This window comes from Hypomesus transpacificus, chromosome 5, assembly GCF_021917145.1.
Source record: "Hypomesus transpacificus isolate Combined female chromosome 5, fHypTra1, whole genome shotgun sequence".
Lineage (NCBI taxonomy): Eukaryota > Metazoa > Chordata > Actinopteri > Osmeriformes > Osmeridae > Hypomesus > Hypomesus transpacificus.
In genome coordinates, this window is record NC_061064.1 from 6928536 (window position 1) to 6955294 (window position 26759).

A 26759-nucleotide genomic window follows, 5' to 3' on the forward strand; every position below is an offset into this window, starting at 1 on the left:
TGCATCACATTCTCCTGACCTCAATTTCAAACACCCCCATACACAGCCCAGTTTTCCTTTTTAATTTGCAAAGCTTTACATTCCTTGAACCAACCATTCATTAATATTCATATCGTCTCACATCACTTGGTGGGCCTTTAAATGTTTAATTTGGTTCAAGGCCATTAAACAATAATGCTGGAGAGCCTTTTAATTCCAATGTACACATTATGGCACATCGGGAACACGGACAGTGGCGTTGTATTCCGATACGCTACAATGCTCTATCACTTTTGCCAGGAAGCACACCAACACAGAGAGACTGTACAGCTGGCTCATAAAGGCTTGTAACTCGACATGCTTCCTGGGGAATGGCAGTGTCCAGCGGAATACTTCAAATTCTGTGAAAAGCCAACATACTCTCCTCCACCAACCTGGACATTCTCTAAGCAGGGATTTCTGGTACGGAATGCCCTCTATGTTATGTGCTCCAGGGACACCACAACATGTGACTGATTGTGTGCTTGTGTGCAACATGAAATGAAAGGCTTGTGTAATTCTCTGGCATGCCCATGTGAGCACATCAAACACATGTCATGATTACACTCATTACACCCCTGTTAGCTCTGCTGCTACCTCCTGCTAGCGCGCTGCAGCTGGCCTCCCTCGGTCTGACTCATGCCGCTGAGGGTCCTCATGACAGCCAAGAACAACAGGAAGGGAATCGCATTAGCAGAGCAGAGCATGGATGGAGATGAAGGCGTCTATAGGACACTGGGGTGTTTGTGTGTGTTTGCCATAGGATCAGGTCTAGTTCACTGCCAAGTACGTGGACTCACCTGGCGAGTGCACTGCTGTCAGTGCTGTTGACTGAATAAACCGAAATTCTAAATGTGGAAGTGTGTGTGTATATGCATCCATCTTAATGAGCACCTTGTAGGCTGGTGTTGCATCGAGGGGCTGTGATCTCCCCTCCACAGAGAGGAGAGATGACGTCAACCGCCGTTTTATTATGAGGTGGGAGTGCTTTCATATTTCACGGGGCATCTTTTACACAGGTGTGCAGAAGCTGTTTGTGTGCGGGGTTTGAATGTTCGTACCTCCTACACAGCAGCTTCCTAATGACCCCGTGACCTCCTACACAGCAGCTTCCTAATGACCCCGTGACCTCCTACACAGCAGCTTCCTAATGACCCCGTGACCTCCTACACAGCAGCTTCCTAATGACCCCGTGACCTCCTACACAGCAGCTTCCTAATGACCCCGTGACCTCCTACACAGCAGCTTCCTAATGACCCCGTGACCTCCTACACAGCAGCTTCCTAATGACCCCGTGACCTCCTACACAGCAGCTTCCTAATGACCCCGTGACCTCCTACACAGCAGCTTCCTAATGACCCCGTGACCTCCTACACAGCAGCTTCCTAATGACCCCGTGACCTCCTACAGAGCTGCTGATCATGCACCGAGCAAGGCTCCGTCGTCAGGGCATTCAGAACATAGCAACAAGGCTTGCAGTTTGATTTATATACAGAGGTGACAACACAGGCTACATGTTTAACATGTATGCGATGTTTAACAATACTCAATACTACACTAGTAGACAGTTAGAACACATATTGTTTTCATTGACTTTTAGTCGTGTGCAAACTAAATCAGAGAAACCTGTGCACCGGCCATGACACAAGTACATGGAATAGGCATCTCCTACAGTGTGGAAAAGTGGTCTGTATAGCACAGCCTATGTCTCCCTCCAGTGGCGTAACCAAACACAATACATCTTAGTGTCACCGATGCCAAGCGTGGAGTCTGTGAAGATACGGTGCACCAGCCCTTCTCTCTACCTCGCCCCTCGCTCTCTGCCACCAGAGGTACAGTGGTTCTCTGATCATATGAAAGCATTTTCTTTCTGCAGAGTAAAAACAACACACCTGCCTCTATCTACTCTGAGCCACGTTCACAATCCCAATCCTCGGCCTCATTCCAACAAAGCTTTTCACTTTTTAATGAATACGCTTCTCTTTTTTTAGGGCTGTCAGTGGTGCAAGCCGTTTTCTTTTTTCTTTGTTCTACTCTGCTGTTTCCGGATCCTTGAGGAACAAAGAAAAGAGGGCAGAAAACGGAAAGGGAATTTGCTCAAATTCATGTGTGATGTTTTAAAGCTGATGTCTGTGGTCCTTCTGCTTAATTTGATTTAATTAGCTTTTTTGGGGGGGTCTGTTTTCTTTCCATATGTCATTAAGAGAATGTTCTGCTTTCTAAAAGTAAGTGACGTTTCCTAAAAAGTGGATTGGGTTAGGGTTAGTGTGAAAAGTCTCGGTTGTTAGGTGCTAGAACACTGATCTCCTTTTCCCCCTCAGTGGGTCGTGTGACACAAGGTACCACCTCCTGTCCAGAACAGATCAGAAGCCCTGAAAAGACTGTGAAAGTCCTAGACGCTTACATGGTCCGGGAAGAACCGATGCCGCTTTTGTAGATGTGGGTGCATTTTCCACTTTGGATGTTTGAGTCTATGCCATGTGAAGACTGCAATATGACTATTATCTGAACACCTCGGTGTAATGTCTGCCAAAGAATTTTGATTTTGTAAACATTTTACATAGCGTGTGGGACTTTCACAATCTTTTCCAAGGATTCCGATTTCACCACTAAGTATCCTTGGGGTTCAGATACAGTATCAGCCAGGATTAGGCTGTTCTCCCCCCAGAGCTGCACCATGTGAACACGGAGAGAAAGAATCCTCTTATCAATGTCCAGGAATGTGTGTTTGAGGACATCCTGCTGAGAGAAAAAAACTGTACCCCTGGCACAAAATTCATAACATCTCCTACAAGCTTCATGGTCAGCATTTATGCTGTCAAGCTGTAGATAGATTATTTCAATGGAACTTTCAACATTGTGTTTGTTTCACTCCTGTTTAGACACAATTGCTATTGAGGGCCTATTTGATAAGTGTTAACTAGAACTGACAGTATAGTTGCCCAAAATCCACAATTACAATGTTTTTAAGGTTGAATAATGGAAATATACTGTAAGTCACCATACAATGTCACACTGAAACATAGGCAACATTATTATTTGCTACATTAAATTGATCTTTTCAGTGGGAGCTCAACCATTTTGTAAAACGGATCCCGTATGTTTGACCTACAAACACAAGTTATTGTTACGGATGACGAGAATGTGGGCGGAGTCAGGGGCGTAAATAGTCTGAATCTAGTCTTAGATTTTGTTTTCTTCTCCGTTTGGTTCAAACCTTCGTGCATTTTCATTTTTATTTGACAAATTGGGCGTATATACATTCATGATTTGGATACAGTCTTTATAATGTGGTATTTATTTGTAAATATTGCGCCACTGCAACAAAGTAGGCTACTTTGATCAGTAAATCCTGTTAGCTTTTTGATTTGTTAACATCGACGGGTTAAAATCAAGAGTATAAATGCGCCAAACTTGGAAGAATTGTTCTGCAAATCCAAACAAAGAGGTAAGATTGATTGAAAAAAGCTAAAAAGAAAGAAATGTGTGTTTGAGCTTTCAGTAGCATCTGCTCCCACTCCCAGCCTTTTGCAGCTGCAGCTCATTATCCCGCCTATAGCCTCTGTTCTATTAGGTGCTTAATATTCAACACTAAAATACTTTAAAATGCAGATGCATCTTTTGCAGTTCGCAGGGCCATGTTACAGACCGCCGTCTACCAAAGATGAAAATGGCGTTGTTTACCTACTGGAAAGTTTTATTTCTTGATTTCCTGTTAGAGCTTGGCACGCCAATAGCTTCATTGTACCTATCGTTTACCATGTAACAGAGTGCAAATCAAACATTCGAATTTTCGCACATTAGATTTCAATGTAGGAAATCTGGCCAAAGAACATGGTTTGTGCATTTTCCAAACATTGTCTTTTAATGATTCCAAAGCGAATTGGCCCTATTCTGCAATGCGATAAGTGTGTTCAAGCTTTCAATTTAAGCTTTACTTTGGTCCAAAACCAGTTAAACAGCATACCCTCTGGGATAAAGGACTGTCAACGTTATGCTTTTTCACATTTACGTCAATTTCAAACCAAGATCTGTAGCACATAATCGTAAACAATACGTCTTCAATGTTTTTCACCATGGTAAAGTTGTCCTTTTGAAATGTGTTTAGTATTGTTAAATTACATGTGTTGACTAAATAACTATTTAAAAACTACCTCAATGTTCAATCAAGGTGAGAGTGTGGGAAAACTGATCGTGGATCTGGAAAAGGTGAACTACAAATGCAAGGATATTCCAATGCAAGGCCACACCTTTGTGGCCAATTGTGTACATAAGATTCACCGTAGCACAACTCCACAACAATGGAGTTACATTCCAAGTAATGAAATCCATCTGATTACTTGTCCAGAGGCCTAATGGTTAAAGAGTGGCTATCATCTGATAGGTTCACATGACCCAAATGTATGGATGGAGAAAATGTTACACTCAGAAGATGCGAAGCTTGCTTCAAATGTAGATCCAAAAGTTGGGGTTCAAACACTGAACACTACAATAAAAGAGCTAGTTTTAAACGTACGCATTCAGGTATCAGGCTACCCAAGCAGTTACACAACAACAAGGATAAGTCAAAAAGTATTGTCAACAGTACAAGAATGTGTGAGCACAGAGCGTCTCATAATCAAAGACTTGACACAGGTGTATCAAGAGATGCCAAACAAAGGAAGTCAGGCTTCATCACCTCAATTCCCTCCCAGGTGTAAAAACGGTGTACTCAAGGTGGGAGGGAAGACTTTGAAACTCGTCTCTCCCTAACTCAATAAAACACCATGCTGTCATTGCCAAGGAACACCACATTGCAAACGTGATAATTGCTTGCTACCACGAAAGGGTAAAACATGAAGGCAAAAGCCCTAACCATTAATGAAAGACGGTTAAATGGCTACTGGATCCTTGGGATGAGTTGGGCCGTAGCATCTCAACTCCACCAATGAGTGACTTGCAGAAAAACTGGAGGCCCACAGCAAAACAAAGAATGGCTAATCTCCCTCCAGAGCGGGTGGGCACTGCACCATTCACACGCTGTGGACTCTTTTTGTTGTTGTCCTTTTCTCACCCAGCAGGGAGTGCACAAAAGGTCCTCGTGTCACCTGCCTTTGCTCTCGTGCTGTTCATTTTGAGATGTTGGATGACGTCAGCGGATTGCTACATTAATGGTCTGCGCTGCTTCACGGCCATACATGGTGTGGTTTGTCAGATCAAATCCGACCAAGAGAGCAATTTTTTTTGTGGGATCCAAAAATGAGCTGAAGGAAGCTCTTTCTACCTTCTTTCTGCCTAATCAGTTTGACGTAATCACGAACGCACCTCATTCATTATGTTGGTGGTGTATGGGAGCGACAGAGAACTGTGAGAAGTATTCTTATAGTCACTCTCTTTCCATCTTCTGGTAGGCTAGATGATTCTTCTTTCCAATACTTTTCTCTGACGCGATTGCAGCAGTTGCTTGCTCGGGGTTGACAATCTCAGTGGTCCAAAATAGTCTGGAGCCCCTCAATCCTAAAAGTAGCAATGTAACAATAAAATGTTGTATTGGAATGGTTTTCATCTTATTCTTAGCTAACGGCAGGTCATGTATGGTTTAAGAAGGGCATTGCTTAAGTTGTTGGCATCATTTTCTTTTCGGTTCTTTCAGTGTGTCTATGTACGTATGGAAAAATGAAACGTTACATGATCGAAAAGTGACCATCTTTACAACTGCAGAGGCTACACTAACCCTACAGTTTTGAATGACCCTTAACCTTGGTGTGCATCTCTGCAGGTGTTTGTGTCATTGGGGAAGCCTGGCCTGCTTCAAGGTACCAATGAAGAACCCAGCTTTTGCCGAGAACCGACGGCTGGTTGGATTGTTGGAGGATGCACTGGCCCGAGAGCTGCGCCTTTGGAAGGTCCCCGTCTTCAAAAGTGATCGGATTCAGGTTTGTACTTCGCTCACCTTTTAGATGACCAGGAGGGTATTCCAGAAAGCAGGTTTTGCAAAATAACCGGGTTAGTTAACCCACCAGCTGATTCACAATGTTGCAGCAACCTACGGGCAATGTTGCTACAATGCTGGGTGTTAACTGGGGAGTTAACTTACCCGGGTATGTCACATAACCTTCTTTCTGGAATACCCCCCTGAGGTGCAACTATCACTTGTGAAAACCTTTTATCTTGTGTACATAAGATTTACTGTAAATATCTTCTCTCTGTGCCTACAGGGTACTGACATTTCCTCATTTCAATACCAAGATGTGATCCTCTGGTTGGGGGAGAGGAGCAGACTGTTTAAGCTCTGCCCAGAAACCTTTGCTCTTGGAGTATGTGTTCTGAACAGACTTCTGGCTACAGTCAAGGTAGATTTCTAACACAATCTCTGGCTCAATCCCATGTTGTCTGTAACACATAAAAAGATTGTTCATTGGGTCATATTCGAATCCATTTCCATTGCAGGCTCAGCTCAAGTATCTGAAGTGTATTGCCTTCACTTCACTCATCCTGGCTGCCAAGATCAATGAGGAGGATGAAGTGAGAATTTCTGAAACTTATCAGTGTCTTGAGCCGCGAGGCATTGGTTTCCCCAAAAATACAAATATCAAATGGTCAATCCCATGCCATCTCTAAAGTGTAAGAAGACAACACAGCACGAGGAACATCTTAATACATACATTTATTGACTTGGCATCTGTTGACACAGGTGATTGGGTCTGTGAAGGACCTCGTTGTGCAGAGCGGATGCAACTTTTCAACTGCAGAGATTCTTCGCATGGAGAGGATCATACTAGACAAGCTGCACTGGGACCTGTACACCGCCACTGCCGTTGACTTCATCAACATTGTGAGTTACACCGCCGCCGCCGCCCCTTCCTTCCTACCACACCTGTTCCAAATGACGTTAACAAAGCTTTTTACCTCACCACAATAGTGAATTGGTCCTAGATATTGTGCATTGATTTGATTTGTGCCCACTCAAACCTTCGACGTCTGACCGCATTGGTAAACCAAAGCAACAACAACGAAAATACTGTAGGTGCCATGCTTGTCGGGACAAGGCACTTGTCTGAGAATGACCTCTGGCCCAAAAGCAGAACGTTCAGTAGTGCTACACTCTGGAGAGGCATGTAGACAAATAGATTATCTGGCTGTTCTCAGCTTTCCCCAAAACAAAATTTAAACCAAAAGCATACAGTAAATTGTGATGTGACCATGCTGGATTAGATGCATTTGCCATTTTCAAAGCAAATTTCATTCAAAAACCAATGCTGTATTGATTTGGTTTATGGCACAATAGTTTTTCAGTAATGCAGTTGTAAATCAACCTATTGCTGTAGGGGTCAAACACTGATTGCACAACCATGCATTTTTTCATCCCCCATTTTTTTTTATCCCTGTGTATGTTAGTGTACTGTCCAAGCTGCGCTTCATACTGGACCAGTTCTTAGAGTAGTTTGTTTTAGAGATGACCTATTGAAACATCACAAAATGGGATCGTCCTCACTCTGTCTTCAAGCAGTCTAGCGAGAATCAAGTCGAGGTAGGGTTGACCCGTCATTTACCAGTACAGGCTGTCCCGGTATAGACCTACTGAAGGCTGGGAGTGCTTGTCTCGTCATCCATCTCTTTACTCTGTGTCATATTTAAGACCGATTTATTTTTGCTCTAGTTCACAATAGATAAAAACAGGACACATAAAAAACTCTTAATTGAAACAAAAATAAAATTTCCTCTTTGATAATACTTTGCAATTAAATACTTTCCTTCAATAGGTATCTCACACATACATTCCCCTGAAAAATTTACTTTGCATTAAGTTACCTAAATAAACTGTAGTTATATCTACATTGTCTTTAAAACAGCAATCCATAAAATCTATAGCATCATCACCACATTTTCCACCATAAAACAATGTTTCGATTTAATTGACTTCAAGGTGGATATAAATAGAGGGTGCAGCTAAATACTTTTTTTTTGTCTTTGTATGAACATCATGGCTCGTAGGGGAGACACTGAAAAACGAACAGTCCACCTCTGAATGAAAGACACGTTGTCAAATATGTAGGGGTTAGGAACAGCCAGCAGTTAAAAGGATGTTCAGGAACGGTCGTGAAAAGAGGGAGACAGATATACGAGTGTTCCTCAGAGCCCAGAGCAGGTCACCACTCGTTACTTCAGGGTAGAGAGAACAGAGGAGGCCTTACCTCACACTGAGAGTCCTCCACCCTTCACTGTTAGCGAGCACCTGCTCGCTTCTGGACAGTAACGGGGAATAAGAGGAAAATATGCTTGAAAAACCATAGCCTACGGTTAGCTCTATTGGATGCTATAAAGCACTGGAATTGGGAGAAGTTCACACTTTAGGAAGAAGGGTGGGAAACATGGGAGGAATTGGAGGAATAAAATCAACATTTCTGGGAAACTGTCAACACTAATAAGGTCTAAAACGGAAAGGTGTTCTTTAGAAAAAATGAAGTATGACTGGTCAGGATAGATGGAGGAGAGAAGGCGGACATGGCACGTCATGATGATGTGATGTTTTGGTCTTTTATCGCTCCAATCGTGTATCTCTCTCGGATGTGTGCAGTTCCACGCCCTGCTGATCTCCAGCCACCCGCATTTGGACGCCGGCGCGAGCGGGGCCGCTCAGAAGAGACCCTGCCTCCAGGTGGCGCTGTGGACCAGGCAGGTGCAGCACTGCATGGCGTGCCACCAGCTGTGGCAGTTCAGGGGCTCCACGCTTGCCTTGGCCATCATCACCTTGGAGCTGGAGACGCTCACGCCTGATTGGTTCTCCGTCTTCACAGACCTGTTGAAAAAGGCACAGGTGAGACTCCACAGGAACCAGCCACAGCAATGGACATGCTTGATGCTGAGTGATATGCAGCACGTCTGTGTTGGCCGGCTCTTGTGTTGTTTTGATTCTGCTGTGGTGGTCGTAGTAACCATGTCAGCCACGGGTCCTAATCTTTCACTTGTGTTTTTAAGCAGACAAATATAGGTGTGTTATTTATATTCCTCCATGTTACAGTGAGTGTCAAAGTATGTCTGTAGGCTGAAGACGTCCGTTCTGAAGGGGATTTGGTGTTTCGCCATAAGCTGTGTGCCAAACCGAATCCAATCAACCTTGTGATGTTTGTTTTTTCCTTTCGCCCCAGATCCCAAGTGCTGAGTTCATCCACTGCAAGGAAATGGTTGACGAGTACCTGACCAGCCTGGAGTTCTCCCTGCCACCCAACGCCGTCTACATATTCGACAGCACCAATGTGACCAAGCTCCAGGATGAGGAGGAGGGGGGAGGAGGCGTGTGGGGCCCAGGAGCCTTGCTGACACCCGCCAGGGGGAGTGGAGGTGAGGGGGACACAGACGAGTTCTACGATGGGTTTGGGTGTCTGTACAATGAGGCCTTGGAGGCTGGAGGCGGTGATATGGAGGGTCAGGTCCAGAAGAATGTGTCCCCCTGCCCGCCTCTGCACCCCCCTGGCAACTAGCTAGCCAGCAAGGGAGGGACGGAGGTTCCTTTTCTATATGGGGAGATTGACCAAGAGTACCTTTTGTGTCGTCTTTCTCATGACTTACTCAGCACTTTGGTATTGACGGTAGCTTTTTTTTTTATATATATGCATACTTTTATATAATTATATTTTTCAAGACCCTTTTATTTTAATTGTTACATATTTTTTATTAGATGTGTGTTTACTACTTATTCAAGAATGCTTTAATCTCAAATGACTAAATGCTGCAAATATTTTTTACGTTCAAAAAGGCTTTAGAAATTTGTGGATTATTTGTTTTAAAGGTCATCTCAGATGAAGTGCAGTTTTGACATTCTTCTGTGCCTGTCACGTTCAACGTATAGTTAAACATGCGTTACCTTACTGTGTTTTCATTTGACACTCCTGTCCTACGTTTGGGACACACACAGTGGAGTTTTGTAATCATCGGAACTGTGAATAATAAGTCTCATATCAAGGTAAATCATTACCAGTAGTACCTGTGGGATATTACACACATGTTAGCCTATCTTCATTTCTTGGTACTTTCACCTATGGCAGCTATATCCCATTCATGTTGACTCCAGAATAAAGCAATGATTCAAACATTTCATTCTGTCTATTGTCTTTTATTCAGACTTTTTATAACATGTGGATAGATTTGTCAAATGAATGGTCTTTATCCAAGCCTGATGACGAAAGACCATTGATTTGAATCAGGTGTGCTGGAGCAGGGACAGCGGCTCTCGAGGACCAGGGTTGGCCACCCCTGGCCTAGAGGTAATATGGTCTTCCTCTTCAAAAATATTGTTAATAATTGGCATTTAGTTAATGTCGTCTTGAACATGCCGTAGTTATTTTGTTAATCTGGTTTTCGTCTTTATAATATTGCTATTTAGATTGTGGTTTTTGAACATAGTCTATTCTAATCATCTTTTACACTACAACCCTGTTATACCATCTCTGGTTGGGTGTGGTCGGGTGGTCGGCCAAACCACACACACCCATACACGGTTCAGCAGCAGGGAAAGTCAAAGGTCGTCTGGGACAGCCAATAGGACTGAAGGCTACATGAATCAAACCCCTTCAATTGGTCAGATAATTTAAAACTTTTAAAAGACAAGTCGTTGTGTGGTTATTTCCCTCAGTTTATTGAGTTGTTGATTGTGTTTGACATGCTGTATTGGACAGTTAATTGAAGTGACAGGAAAAGAATGGAGAGGGAGGAAGACATACAGAAAAGGGTGATTGAGCTGGATTTGAACCCAGGCTGTTGCGGTACTGCCCCAGCTTTCAGAGCATGCACACCAACCCTGTGAGCTAACAGGGTCGTTGTGGTTTAGGCTCTTGTTCTCAACCCACTACACCACGGGCTTAACTGATATCAGTTAAATTAATTATCAATTGGTTTGAGTGAGATTAGACTCACGGTGTTTGGCAATACACTCAATGGTACACATGCTTACACCACTGAGCCACAGGGTTACTGCAAAGGTACTTTCTACAAGACAGTGTAATTGCCCTTATGACAATACTAAATGTCAAAGGACAGCGTATGTTTTTGTTGTGGTTTAGACCCTTCAACCCACTACACCATGGGGTCCCCCTTCTATATACTTGGAAATAACATATATATTATTTAACTGATATCAGTTAAATAAACTATGAATTGTTTTGAGCGAGAGAGCGACAGAGGGTTCACGGGTTAAGTGTGTGTACTGTACACTGTAAACTGAGGCCTTGATACTGGGGCTTTGGTTCAAATCCCACTTCAGCCATTTCCTGAATGTACTCTCACATTCCTTGTGTGTCCAAATTAGCCTAGCAGTTATTTTCGAAATACAAATGCATATTTGATCAAAGCTTAAAATGTGTTTTTTAGCTTCTTGTTTTATTTGACTGTGTGATAAAAGGAAAGCATGATAGGAAGCAGGGACATTGCATGGCAAGAGGGGTGACCTTGCATGTAGATGTGCTGCAGCCAGATTTGAGCCCAAGCCACTTTGTTGAGCCTTTTGTGGATGTTTATCCGGTGGGCTACCAGGGCCCCTTCCCCTTTCTTGGATAGTTTTAAACTTTCTTTTTTTAAAGCACACATTAAAGATATATTTTCTAAATGTTCAGTGTATTAGTGAGGCCCTGGTAGCTTACTGGTTAAGGGTGTGTGCCATGTAAGCTGAGTCTGTACTGTAGCAGCTTGGGGTAGAATCTCACTTAAGCCTTTTCCTGTATTTCTTCATGTTTAATTTGACAGTGTGCTATTAAAATCCAGCTAGGGCTTTGTGTTGCGTTACATAATTCTTGAAAAAAAAACTGAGAAAAATTGAAATAGCATTTTCCATTTGTCCACAGTTTTTAGATAGCTATTTGGGAAGTAAATTAATTTAGCTTTACGTTTAAACAACTACTTTTTAATCTATGCAATCTTCAGCAATAATAAATCAAACCTTTTCTCCAAAACAGAGTAATGTCAGTTGTGTGTATGTCCTTTAGTAATGTGAAAATATAAATACACCCTATGAGAACTATTGTCTTTCTCTAAATATTTTAACATCATGGACATTTCATATTAATTGAAACAATAGGTTTGGAGGGGAAGGTTAAACTGCCCCAGCTGCGGCAGACGCAAGCACACTTCACAACTTCCCCCCATATTGTACCCTCTCTAGTTTCTATCGAATCACTCAGAGGCCATCAAGTTTAAAAAATATGTTTTTTGAGTACAATAATCTATTGAGCACTTCATATGAACTAGCATGTTAACAAAAATATGATAAAGCCTCTACTCTGTCAAAGGCTTAGCTATGTCTAGACATTCATTTACTTCCTAATAATACTGGTCTAAAGTAGGCCTAAACTTGTTATTAAATGGGATTTTGAAAAAAAATGAAAAAAAAGGAATGGGTACCCTCCATAGTACTTTAACTCTATGCAGTAGGGTGGTTGGAGGGTAATTGACAGAGCGCAAGCCAGAAACCAGCTGTGGTGGACACTGGCCGAGCCTAACAAACTTTAGCAGCTGTCTTGCTCTTACACAAACACACAGCTGACACACACACACACACACACACACACACACACACACACAGCTGAGGTCGAAGCGCAGCAAAGTGGCAAACAGTAACTTCCTCTTTTACTGTTGTTTACCAGATGCCTCACACCACAGTTGGTCAAGCCTCCATTCACCAGAGGACAAAGAAGCCCATCGTTCCTGTCTGAGACGTTGGGTACACACTGCACAGCTAGATAAAGACTTCTGGTCAGGGTGACGGGTATTCAGCTTGTGAACTTGTGTGTATATTTTAAGACTAATCGTTACTTCTTATTAAACAATCCCAAAGTACAGGAGATGTTGAAATCATATAGGGACACTTTCAGGGCGAGGGTTTGCATTTATTTCCAATGAAAGTTAAAACATCAGCTCTCATCTGGTCTCTCAGACTAAACAGCTCTCCTGCTGAGTCCAGGCATCTGCCTGCTGCAACTTACATGCCTATGTAAACTGTGATACACCACACGCGTACGTCAATCATGGCTTACTATAGTAGTATAGTTACTGGCACAGCGTAATTAAAACTACATTACAACATTATGTGCTTGATCATATAGTTAAAAAAAACGAATACACTTTGCATATTAGCATTTTCAATTAAGCAAGGTATTGTCCGAGAAATATTCACATACAGGTTCTGGATTAATACAAAACAGCACCAGAATATTGCATATTTTCTTAAGACTTATGTCTAGAATGACTCAATGGTACCTACTACGCAAAAATATATATACAGGTACTTTACATGACATCTATTATTGCAGTGAACCATGATTGAAGGCCTGGTCTGGTCTGGCTCAGATTTTAGACTGAACTAAAAAGGAATGGCTTGTGTTAAATCTAATTACATAACATGTGGATGCATTAATATTACACGGTCAGACAGAAGTATAACTAGCCATGAACAGGTTAACACAACCATAGTACCAAATAGCAGTGATTGACGGGAGTCTGTGATTAGATCTTTTGCTTTTGCTGCCGTCATAATACAGTGATGTGATCCGTAAAAGTCAAACTAAAAGAAGAAGAAAAAAAAAACAGCACAAAAAAATGTATAAACAACGTTTAACAAATCATAGCATGAGTGATCCTAGTGCAGGAAATGGCCAGTCAGCATGTCCGCTCTCTCCCTCTCCCTGTAGCGTCTGCAGTCTTTGGTCCATGTGCACAATGCCATGAAGGAATGTAAAAAATAATAATAAAACGTTGGCGTCGCTATGGTGATGGAAGGCAAATCCATGGTCGGCTTGGGGGGGGAGGGTAACTGGTGCCCATAAATTAACTGAAAGAAACAAAATGACAAACAATGGCAAAATAAACTGAATGATTAAAACCCAGCATGGGATGAAAAACAACAGACATCATTACATCTTGTCAAAAGTATGATTTCATACTAAGCAACAATGCCACTTTGACCAAATCATAATGAAAGAATAAAGCAGACAAACATGCAATAGAGACTAAGAAACCGGGAATAGAAGAGGAAAGATGGGTTGGGATGAATATTTAGATCAGAATCTCTAAGGTAGTCATATCAAGTTATTCACAAAATCATCAGAAGGGGGAGCTCTTCAGCTGCCTGTTGAGGACAATTGACAGGAACACAGCCAGGACATTGAATATCGAATTCCTCATTCGGAAAAACTTCAATCGATCGTGATAAGGATATCTCATCACCTGCACAGTCTTGAAGCTGTGTCAACAAAGTGAATATCCAAACACAAACTTGGACTGGAGTTCCAACCACAAAATGGATGACCCGAACCTCCACTCACAGACAGACGGTGCACATATCATCCACAAGATGGAGACAGGTAGAACTCAATGCTTCTGGGTTTCCAATCAGAGGCGAAGAGAGCCTCTGCAGAAAGCACATGGAGAGGAGAGTAGAAGCTCGTTCTCCCTGCCTGTCTGCTCAATCTACACAAGTGAAGATTAATACAGAGCGGTACCGGGGTATTAAGAGACAGGACGTTCGTGATAACGATAGCCGGGGGGAGTCTACGCTAAGCTCTTTACGGTTTCAGTTTCGGCACTGTTCAGGTCAAATCGAATGACCTGTCAGCTCCCTCAAGATGAAACGGGAAGAAGTACAAAGTGAAAGGACTGGGGGAGATGATCCTGAACTGAAAACGGCGGAAAGAGACTGAAGTGAGGAGAAGGGAAGGACAGCGAGAGTACGGGAGGGAAAGGGACAAAGAGAGAGAGAGAGAGAGCAAGGAAGAGGTAGAGGGGAGATTCCAGGGGAGAAAAAAAAAGAGCTGCTTACTTTTTCTTGTCCTTGTCCTTCTTGAGGGGCTGGGATAAGGAGAGGGTCTCGGCCGCCACCTTCCTGCGGTTGAAGGCGTTCATCTCCTCCTCAAGGTCGCGCCGCTTCTCCTCCACCTTCCTCTTCTCCTCCTGGTGCATGCGCTTCAGCTGCTCAAACTTGTCGTGCAACTGAGCGCGCGCGCGGAGACGGAAGAAAACAGACCGACACGCTTTAATGGCCATGACACAAACCTCCTGCCCTGCTGCAATCCAGTCATATTTATGGTCAAACACTGGTCTATGTCAGTTTAGATACTTTAGTGACATACAATATATAAACTCAAAATATGGAACATTTACTGCCAGGGAATAACAATAACAGGGAATAATAATAAAATAAAATAAAACATTATCTGTTTCTCCCAATATGCATCACCTCTCTCTCCTTCTCCTTAAGCTCAGCTTCCGTCTCCTTTACTTTGGTGACGAACATCTGTCTCATCTCCTCCTCCTTGTGTTGCAGGTCACCCAGGAACTCTTTCCTCTTGGCCTCGTACGTCTCCTGAAGACTAACAGGAGAGGAGAGGGGACGGGATGAAAGCGACGTGGTTCCGGAGGGCACCTTTTTGTGGATCTCAAAGGGCTGCGCGCGTGTCTCCTACCTGAAAGGCTGACAGTCGGGGTCGGTGTCTTTGAAGCCCATCTCCTCCAGCTTGCAGCGCCTGTAGAGCTCGTAGTGGCGCGCGTGGGTCTGCTCCCTCAGGTCCTCCATGTTCACCCTGATCAGCATCTCCCGCAGCTTCACAAAGTCACAGTGGCTCTCGTTCTCCACTGTCGAGACACAGCACAGACACCCACTCGGTTACCAGGACAGCATGCCACGTACACGTACACACACACACAAACGACAAGCCGTGGATGGGGAATTTCGAGAGGGGAAGATTTGCAGAGCGGTCGTGTTTGGATTTGTTTCTGATAGCGTGAGTCTGTGGGAGTGTTCCTGGGTGCTGTCCTCTCTATGGTAAACTGAGAGGATGATGAGAAGGAGAAGCTTCCTATCTGCTGAGGAATGCCCAGTATGGCCGAGGTCTCGGTCTACAAGGTCATTTGGCGTGAGAGCAAACAGTCCATTAATTTGAAGAACCTCGGAGTTTCCTCCCAGATTCATGTTCAACAAACGTTCTCACAACAGAGAAAGAGAGCAAGACAGCAGAAAGGGAAGCATTTCCTGTGCTGCTAGGCTAACTGTGGAGGAATGTGATGAAGGCCTGTGGGAGGGTGGGTTAAGCAATAGGGGACCCTAGGGTAGCTGGCCTATACCGTGGGATATACTGGCACTTAATGCCAACGCCAGCTGTGAGCACTGGAGATGGAAGGATGATGTCAGAAATAGAGTTAATTAGCCTGGCATTTAGCTAGCGTTGAACCTCCTAGCTTAGGGTGGCACACATCATAACGCCAAGTGGGTAAAAACAGGGGAGGATGTGAAATATGTTACTAGGGTTCGAAACTGACACAAACAAACAAACGACCTCCACTTTGAAGTCTTTGAGGGAGAAAAATGGAGAGTAAAAATGGCTGCCATCTGGAATCTCACAACCTCTCGGTTTAAAATGCCCCTGCTGAGACCCGAGGGCCAATTTACTGACCCCTGCTTCGAGCCCTTGGGACACTCCCCAGGCCCACAGCCTTTCAGAATCACACACACACACATTACTCTAGGCTAAGCTGTGAGCGCAGAAATACCAGAGGTCTGCTATCTGTCAGAACAGTCCGTTTCCCAGATAGCAACCAAGCTCTGAGGAGAGATTAGTGTGTAAGCTCTAAAAAGTGCCTTCCTCTCCAGCAAAACCCCTCTGCATTATCTGGGTAATAATTAAAAAACTAACATTAATTAAGAAAAAACAAACATTAAAAAGACATTTATCCCAAAACAATTTGGGGAAATTGACCTTGTGGGTGCTATAGTACAAGTAGATTGTATGATTCAGGCTTGAGTGGTCATTTTCTCCTCTTAGCCACACACATGCAGGGAGTCAGATGGCTGAGCGGTGAGGGAGTCGGGCTAGTATTCAGAAGGTTGCTGGATCGATTCTCCGCCACGCCACATGATGTTGTGTCCTTGGGCAAGGCACTTCACCCTACTTGCCTCGGGGGAATGTCCCTGTACTTACTGTAAGTCGCTCTGGATAAGAGCGTCTGCTAAATGACTAAATGTAAATGTAGATGCAATCAGGGAAACACAAGACCCTCATTAAGCTGAGCCCCTACATCCAGGATGGTCTCTCTCTCTCTCTCTCTCTCTCTCTCTCTCTCTCCCCCCTCTCTCTCTGTGTGTGTGCGAACTGATGGCCCAGTCCTCTGCTCAGAGACAGACAGGCCTTTATAAATAGACCCTTCTCCTCTGGGGGATTGAGGAATGGGACTGGGCTAGGGGTAATGGAGACTCCCAGCTGGGCTGGGATATTCTCCCAGCAGATCCCTATGTGACATGATCAAATTACAGTGTTTAGACTCTCGTCTATCCAGTTAAAGCGCTCCCAATACAATAGTGTCCCTATATACAGCACACACACCAATCATTAGCCTGCCCGCATAGACAGAAGATAAATAAACAGAGCGAGCGACACACACACACACACCACCATCATCATCATTGCAGTTTCCAACAAACTTTGAGGTCCCGATGGTATTATACGACTAATGTGTTCATTTGTCTTTGTCACCGTTTCAGGTCGTCAGGGACTGTGGGAGCACTGCGCCAGCCCTGTAATGGATAGAGCACAGGAACCGAGAGAAAGATAAGGCTCTCCTCACCTTGTACAACCCCCCAGGGGTACTGCCTCGCTCGAACTGTTTTGTTCCCCACTTTGACCTCTTCAACGCTGCCCACCACGGCAAAGGGAAGGTGAGCCTGGAAGAGGTCAGAGGTGAAAAGGTCATGAGAGGTCCCGGGGTTTGAGTGGAGGTGCTTCTACATCAGAGTTCTCGCTCGTTCACACGCAGGTTTCACTTCCACCCCGCTCCGACTTCACGGCGGAGCTCCATTCTCTCAGCACAGAGGGCGTTCTGTCTTGTGAGGTTTACAATGACTGCTTCCACAGATGTCCCTAGTTGGAAAAAACACGCCAATGAAAGACGACGAACGAAAAAGATAAAAAAGAGAGTCAAATAAAACTTTTCGGGTGCAGCGGTTTTCGAATCTTGAGCGAGAGCGCACAGGAGTACAACTAAACAGGGTTGACACGTAACGTAGTGCACTCTTGAATTTGTATTTAGACACACATCCAGCTGTGTTTGGAGGACAACGTTTACGTTGATGTCATCTCACCCTCACTCCCTTTTGAGAATTTCTATGCCCAGTAGCTAATCTTGCACCCTCACCAAAACATGTTCAACAGCCAAACACTGGAGCTCAATGGCAAATTGTCAGTGGCTGTCCCAACCTCTAAAGTCACTTGGCCTGACCTTCAAGGATCTTTACCGCCTATTCTGGACCATTGACAGCTGTCCTGTTAAGACTACAGATAAAACAAATGGACTTCCTACAATACCATACAACAGGTTTGTTTGAACAGTTGCAAACCAAACAGCTTTACAGCACTTCGATATTTTCAAGGGGGAGGGAAAAGAATTTGCCCTCATTAAAACTCTAAAAAGTTGTAAATTCCCATGCAGGGAAGGGGGGGATAGAATAAGCCGCGCTTTATTTGGAAAGGCGGTGTCAGGGATGATGGAACATAGGCGGGTTGGAGAACCCCAAACGGGACCACAAGAGAAAGCGCCACCAAATCTGGCGTCTGGCCGAGGCGCTCACGTTCATGGAGGAGTTGATCTCCGTGACCGCCTCGTCGTCCGTGGGGAACTGGTAGATCTGGACGCCGTTGCTGACCAGCTCACTCATGATCTTGATCTTGAACTTGTGGAGCTCGCTCTTGGAGATGGTGTCGGCTTTGGCTATGATGGGGATTATGTTTACCTGTGGTTGGGCGGAGAGAGGGAGGGAGGGTGGGGGGGTAAGAGAGAAAGAAAAAGAGGAAGTGTAAGAGAGAGACAGAGAGAGAGAGAGAGAGAGAGAGACAGAGACAGAGAGAGAGATGAACATGCAACCATTAAAATAGTTTCTCAAGATAGCATCCCTTCTGGTTCTCCTGTGTCTTTCTGTTTCTCTGTGGTCTCTTCCGAAACCCTGCCACTATTGGTGGTGTCCTTGTGCCTGACATCACCGGAGCTAAATCAGCGTGCGACTGAAGAAGATAAATGTGGTTTCACAAAAGCACACACAGTCTACTAATTAAACACTTAGACGAGCTCACTTTGGCACCGTGTCATAAATAGTTTGAGTACTATGTCCCAATGCAGGCCAAATTCATGAACAGTTCTGCTCCCTCAAACCCACAGAGACCGAAAAACAAAACCAGACGCTGTGACCCATCTCCTCCCAGGCAGATGGGGAAATGTAAACAAACTCCATTTAAATGTATTCCTTGTACTCCTCGCGACATTCTCATGCGTGGTGGTCATTCACCCCCGTTATCACTAACATCCCTTGGGCACCGTCTGCTAATGTAGGCTCTCATGTGATGGGCATGTCTGTATGTGGAGTACATAGCTCTACAGGACCCTGCAGCGCATCCCCGTCAGTGTCAGGGCTAATGACAAACCCACAGAGACCTCAAACTCACAGCTAGCTTCCTGCCTAGCTTCCTGTCTCTATCATCAGAGCTGACCCTGCTGTGCACTACTCCTCGACGTCCACCAGGGTCCACATGCTTTGGCTCGGGAGCTGCCTGCGTGCCAGCCAGATTCCCGTTTGGAGAGAGGCGGGGGGTTGGAGAGAGTTGGCTGCGACTGGCTAGCTAGCATTGCTCTGCTCATATCCAGACCATCTGTTTGATATGTGTCACAGCAAGAGGCAGTGACAGAAACAAGCCTGGATTTGAGTCTCCCTTTACCACTCGCAAAGCTGCATGACAGGCACCTACAGTTACGGCAGCCATGATACATTCGTTCTAACAGGGTAGTGCTTCTGTGTTTTCTTCACGTGTGACCACTCGTGCTTTTTATCCCAAGCGTCACTGCGTGCGGAAGATCGGTCTCCACATGACGGGCTTCACATGTATCACCTTCCACCCTCGTCAGGGGTCAATATAACACAGAGGCAGTGACATTCTATTTCCCGTTACTACCTCCCTCTCCCTCTCCCTCTCCCTCATGCTTACCCTCTCTTGCTCTCTCTCTCTCTCTCTTTGAACTTCCTCATCCTCGCTAATATGCCCCTCGCCATACATCCCCCTCCCCCTCCCCCACATTCACGCTCTAGCAGCAGTGTTGATGAGGTTTGTTCATTCCCTTTGCTAATTGAGGCCGAGCCACAGTCTCCACATGGGCTGCCATCCACGTGTGCTTCTACATCCTCACACACAACCTCAGTTAGTGGGTTGCCATACACACAAAGCAGCAAAGGACCAGAGATCTTCATTAACTTCCGATCAAAACCGCACTGCTTCCCCCGACGCACCCAAGCAAACAGAACGCAGAACAAAAGACCTGACCCGCTCCTGAAAACCAGCATTTTGACTAACTGAAACTTGGTGGAGTCCAAACATTCTTCCTGTGACTTCCACGGGGGAACGTCTCTGCGCACGCACACCCCGACACGCGATACTTCGCCGCAGGGAACCGAGTTTCAGAGAAAAGGAGGCCGGAATTTCAGCGACATCAAAAGCCTTTCGTAGACAACAGCCAGGGGACGGGGGTGTGTGTTCCTTCACCCGGAAGGCTTGGGAAGGGTTAGGTTTACCTTGCTGTCCAGCTTCTTCATGGTAACCAGATCCAGGGACTTGAGCGAGTGTCCTGTGGGAGCAATGAAGTACAGGCAGATGTGGATGCGAGTGTCGTGGTAGTTGAAGAGGGAGCGCTTAATCTTCAGCTCCTCCTGAAGGTAGTTCTCAAACTGTGTGTCGATGTAGTCCACGATGGGCTTATAACTGCCAAGGGGGGAAAGACACGTATTCTGAGCATAACACCAAAAAAGATACAACATGCAGCAGTTTCAAAGATGTCATTGAGTTCCGTTTCAAATGGTAAAATGATTTGCTAGGCCTTCAACAGGCCTTAGATTTGACAGAATCAGGAAAAAACCTTTTATATTATTGTTTAGTGTAATAGTTAAGTGTCCTCCCATCTAAATGAGGGTTGGCTGCTGGCCTGCTAAGGCATTCAGAACATTATTTACAATAGTCATTCCTTCCCCTTCACGTCTCATCATCATTTCATCAGTCATCCTTTCCCCCAGAAGGCATCCGTCATGACCTTTCACAGATGAGTTTTTGTGGCGGTGTTCTTCCAAACAACATGAATTACAGTCTCTGCAGCCCAGGCCGGCCTAGGGATCGCGAGGGGCCATGTGAGCCCTTGTGCTCACGAGGTCATGCAGACACTTAAACTGACAGCTGATGTTTTAACTGAACATTTCCTTGGAATCAGCCTTGACTGGAACCATCAAAGCCTCCCTACTGAAGGACACAGAACGTCCTGAACCCTTTTACGGTTGGGAAAACGTTTTTTTGTGTTTCTGGCTACACTGCTGCTGCAAAAGACATGAATAACCGTGATTCATTTAGCTTTTTCTGTTTAGTTTGACTTCAATTAAAACCTGTTGGCTGATTTCAACACGCACAACATTAAGGAAACATTTTCCCACGGCTAAATCATTCGATCATTTACTTTCTCCAGTGAGGTGTGTCGTCTTCCTGACGTAACCGGGGCAAGACATCATGCCTATCCCTTGCATTAGTGCCTGTCTTCTCCTCACCTCTCCTCCTTGTTGATCTGGTCTCCAAAGCCCACCGAGTCCACGATGGTCAGCTTCAGGTGGACGTTACTCTCCAGCAGATCGTATGTCCTCGGCCTCAGGTAAACGCTATTCTGGTAATGGCTGGCCTCCTCGTTCTCAAACATGGTGTTGAAGAGCGTGTTCATTAACGTTGACTTGCCAATACCCGTTTCCCCTGCGGGCATAATAGAGGGAGTAGAAGTGTTGAAAACAATGTTTTATGGCAGATGACAGTTTGGAGCGGCACTCAAATTGTTTGCAGGTGTCCCTGTGTCACTCGTCAGCAATGCTTCCACCCTCACAAGTTGCAACTCATACCTGCATCGGCAGTCCTCTGACTTCACAGCCAACACAGATATGACAGAAATGACACAGTCATCCAACTGGGTGGACTCGGTGAACCTCAACTGAACGAGTATAAACCAATTCCACCAAAGTACACACTTGTCCTCCACAGTTTGGCTGAAACACTCACCTACGCAGAGGATGTTGAAGCAGAAACCCTGTGTCACCGATTTACTGACCAGCTGGTCCGGGAGGCTGTCGAATCCAACATGGCCGCCCAAACTGAGGTTACGCTTTTCTTCATTCTGGAAAAGAATAAATAAAGGATGAGGGGTATGAAACGCATCATTTATGAGGAGGCTCGATTTAACACACATAGGGGAAGTGGGGAGGGGGGGGTCGGTGGAATAAGTACTTCTTCCATGCAGTTCAAAGAGGAGTAAGTTCTTCTTTGATCCATCAAATCTTTCATTTTCCGCTGTGCAGAGGAACCAATAATGCATTCTACATAGTTCATCAGCTGCTCAAATTATGGAAAGCTCCAGGGAGCTTAGGCTGTCTTCTCCTAGGAGAAGTTGGAGCAGGACAGATGAAGGCATCTCGGTCCCAAATCCACCAACAGCCAACTGTCTTCACATTAATTGAGGTCACGGGATGGAAGCCTCCCCACAAGCGACCGTCCTCTCACGTGATCAGCCTTCATCGCTCGCGACAAACAATAGAGATGAAGTTCCCACACACTCTGAGGCACTCAGAGTTGAACCCAAGCCCTTCGATGCATCCAAGAGTCGTAAAAATAACTAAAATAAAAAAACGGAAAAAAAGAAGATTCCACGAAGTGAAACATAAGAACGATGACACTATGCTTTCACAAGTCTGATCTCTTATCTCGCTCGTCTCTGCTCTGTGGCACCGAGTGTGTGCGAGCAGGGAGCACCTTGGGATGAACGGGGCAGACCAAGCACGTCTGGCTTGGCCTTCTTCCCCACTAGGGGCTGCATAGTTAGGGGGTGATGTCACGGGACGCGGACTGAGAGGGGAGCAGCGAGGAGCCCAGCTGAACGGTGCGGGCAGCCAGGCCCATCGCAGGGCGGAGCGGACGGCATGTGGAACGGAGAGGCACAGAGGGGCTGTGGACAAAACCAGCCTCGGCGTGTTATCTCGGGGATCAGGCAGGACTGCAGACGTGGACACAAACTGCCCACGCCTCCAACTGTGTGTGTGTGTGTGTGTGTGTGTGTGTCGGCAGGCTAACAGGTATCCATCCTGTTTATGGTTAGTCAGTTAGGGACAAATCCAGCCAGGAGGAACAACACCAGTTCCACAACATCCCAGAGCCGCCCTCATCCCCGCAACAGCCTCATTCCGGCAAACAGCCTCATCCCCAGGTCAGCCCTCATCCCAGGACTATAGAGGAAAACGGCTGAGAGGTGGCATGTCATACCAACCACAACAAACATATCCAACTTTTAAACTTATCAGATTTTTTTATATCAGCCAGGACTCTGAAAAACAATGTCACAGGCTGGCAGACATATGCACGTGTCAGACCTGCATAGACAACAGTGCTCTGAAACATTCATTCCCTTCCCCATATGAATACTCAGTTTCCAATATGGAGGATAGCAGACAGCCTACGATGTCCTAGCAACGCCCTGAGTGACAGTGACACACCGATGATTCGGAGCCCAGAATGGGGAGGGAGGACAAAAATGCAGATGGTTCAGATTTGGTCTTTGCATGACACAAGGCATCCCCACAGAGAGACAGACAGAGGGGGAGAGAAAGAGACAGAGGGCGCGTGAGAGGGACAGAGGGAGGGAGAGAGAGAGAAATAGAAGGGGGGGAGGGAAGGGAGGGAGAGTGCGAGAGAGAGAGAGAGAGAGAGAGAGAGAGAGAGAGAGAGAGAGAGAGAGAGAGAGAGAGAGAGAGAGAGAGAGAGAGAGAGAGAGAGAGAGAGAGAGAGAGAGAGAGAGGAAAAACTTGTTTTCAGTTTCTGGATTCAGCCATCTTCGTTCACCGTCCTCCACACTTCAGTTCCTTTCTCACATGCACACACGCTATTATCTAGCCCCACGTCCTCTGTCTGGTTACCATTGCCGGCCCAACAGTCAAGATAAAAACAAGACGGAGGGAAAATGAGATGGGGGGCAATTTTACGAGACAGAGGCACAGCATACCTATCTTTAGGAGCCTGAAAAACAAATACACCATTCAGGCTTACAGGCTGAAAAGTGAAAGTTGCACAGCCGTAGGTACCTCAATCAATACATTGTCCTGATGGAATTCAGTTTGGAGCTTGGTTAACGGCAATACACAAAATCAGGTGTTAACATTGTTTTGTTGCATACCATATGGATGTAAGGCACACAGATGGGGTGGGGGTGGGAGGCATGTAAGTCAGCTAATCAGTATGTTGTTCCAGAACTTAATGGAACAGCTCCTTTGCCAGGCTGCAGCTTGTGTATATTGAATAGGATGCACTGATGACACTTAAACTAAACATACCATTTGGGTTTCCTGTCGTACATCAAATCAACTTCGAAAGGAAAGCGATGACCTACAGTCACGAATAGAGAGCCAACGTTCTCAAGATGACGACGCATCCGTTCGGAGGATTCAAAACGGTTCAAAACTCTGTGACTTTACAACAGTAATATCAGGGAAATCTGTACTGTCGCTCACTTAAACGCTTGTTCCATCAAAACATAATTGTGGCAAAGAAGCTCCCAAGCATCTGTAACATTCTCCAGGCTGTATGCATTTGAGTGAGACGTTAATTTCACGCTATGCATGCTAGCCCAAAGATGCTGCCAGTGTTAGGGGTCAGTGGGCATCCAGCATGGTAAAGCTGCCACGGGCGGTTCATTATATAACCACAGCAAAAATAGATAGCTCCATAGTACAATAAAATCAATACAGCATTGATCATCCCACATAGCACCACTCTGTGCCCCCCCCCCCCCCACCCCCCCCCCCCACTCGACTTTCAAACGTACCCCCGCCCCCACCATCAGTGGTGATTGAATCAGACCAATCTTACATCCTATTAATAACCAGATGTAATTAACATGCCCTTACGGCATGTAGACTACCACTTTGCATTTAAGTCTACTATACTCTACACGGGTACACTGTTATAGGCAGCAGATTAAAGTCAGAAAGACGGAAGACTGAAGACTTCCGTTCATTCTAATTGCACCCTTACCAAGTTAAGAATGTGAGATTAACAAAGAAAATGGAAAATGGAATTGGAAATATTTGGGCACCTTGCTTCTGGCTTCCTGTCCAGCAGAAGGTGTTGTGACAATATGTGGAAGGAGTGGCTCTAGTGTTAATCTACTTAGTCAAGCAACTAAGTGCTTATCTGTCCGGTTCAACTACCCGGAGGATCCCCTTCTGGGCCATCGAAAAGTTAATCACCCTCAAGAGTTCTTGTTCCTACACCCTTTATAAACACACACATTGTGTGGTCTAGGCTTTGGAGAGTTTAAATACTGTCACATTTCATTGTGGCTTCATCATGCCTTGCGTGCCTCCACATGATATTACTGTGTGAGGTCATCTTACTTACGGTGTGAGTTAGTATTAGGCTATGTTAATTAATTGCATCAGGGGAGTAATTCGTAATTAGCCTAGAGACCGCTTTGGAGAAGGTTCCAATACGCTGCAATAAGTTACAATACCACCTTGTCTTTTCAAAAGAAGCAATGTGAAGTGGCCTTTCGATTACAGGAGTACATAGCAACATTGTTGTTAAAAAGGTAAATTCTGACATGCAAAGTCCTATTAATCGGAAACCATAACCTTATACCGATACCATATGGTATATGTAGCACCAACCTGCAAACACAACGGACCGCTTGAGCTATACAAATGCAAAGGAAACCATATCTATCATGAATTGGATGCATTTAGCCCATTCCGAGGCACAAAATACGCCTTGTCCTGGGAGGAACCCCATCAGGACCAGCGTGATCCCCCATTGAGAGAAACCACTTCTATCATCTGCCTGTGTCCATAGGTAACGGCTGAACCTGGTCCAAACATCGTCCACGTTTACGAATAATTGTGAGGTCTTTAAATTAAGCTGCATGACTCATTCATCAGAAAGGCTGTATACTTACAGAAAATATGTCGACGTCCGTAGCAGCCATAGTGAGGAATGTTTGGTATATTAATGTAGAGCTACGCGAAAGGGAGCTGCCACTGCCCTAGTATCACTCTCTCCGTAGCTGACACAGTGAAAAGGGTTTTCCTTCAATATGGCTACTTCCTGGAAACTCCCATTTGGTTTAGGAATGTTATGCTACACAAGTCCGAACAAGAAATTCCGACGGGAATATAGGACAATCGAACGTTAAAATTTTCATTGCAGTCGACTACCAAAATGTGCAACAATGGATCTGTCAAACCAATCAAGATTTTAAGTTGCTTTCGATTAATTCTAACCTCTTGCCTCAATGGCCTCGCTAGGCGCTCATGGGATTTGTAGTTGCAAGGCTTGGCGACAATCAGGCTATTTTGAAACCAATGTTGCAAAGTGTACAGATTGACATTGATAATAGACTATCAACTCAATAAATACACATTTATGAAAGATTGCGTGTATGCTCTGCTTTAAATAAAACATAAACAGTAACTTTAATGTTCCTGTCTTTTATTTTAATATTTTAAGAGGATTATGTGAATTTGCCTGTACACATACGAGATAATGTTTAGTGAGTTTTGATTGATTATAATTACATATTCATATGTGTGCATTAGCAAACCTGCTTATTTATTTTGTGGTCATTTATTTTCATTTTGTTAAGTATTTACAGTAGACAAGACCTCGTACATCCCATTTTGA

General features: G+C 44.9%; 2 protein-coding genes across 2 annotated transcripts; one reads left to right on the plus strand and one right to left on the minus strand.

Moving 5' to 3' along the window:
• The first annotated feature begins 3162 nt into the window (after window positions 1–3162).
• Window positions 3163–10093, plus strand: ccni2 (cyclin I family, member 2). Its single transcript, XM_047020182.1, has 7 exons — window positions 3163–3466; window positions 5777–5933; window positions 6216–6350; window positions 6448–6522; window positions 6692–6832; window positions 8576–8815; window positions 9147–10093. The coding sequence occupies exons 2-7, from the start codon at window positions 5820–5822 to the stop codon at window positions 9477–9479; spliced, it is 1038 nt and encodes a 345-aa protein (XP_046876138.1). The 5' UTR covers window positions 3163–3466; window positions 5777–5819; the 3' UTR covers window positions 9480–10093.
• A 2761-nt stretch (window positions 10094–12854) lies between these two features.
• Window positions 12855–26367, minus strand: sept8a (septin 8a). The gene is made up of 10 exons (XM_047020181.1): window positions 26035–26367; window positions 22098–22212; window positions 21602–21797; window positions 20588–20774; window positions 18602–18763; window positions 17602–17698; window positions 15447–15615; window positions 15221–15353; window positions 14804–14973; window positions 12855–13816 (listed from the first exon to the last, which is right to left on the minus strand). Exons 1-10 carry the CDS (start codon window positions 26062–26064, stop codon window positions 13813–13815), a joined length of 1263 nt encoding a protein of 420 aa, XP_046876137.1. The 5' UTR covers window positions 26065–26367; the 3' UTR covers window positions 12855–13812.
• Window positions 26368–26759: the final 392 nt, after the last annotated feature.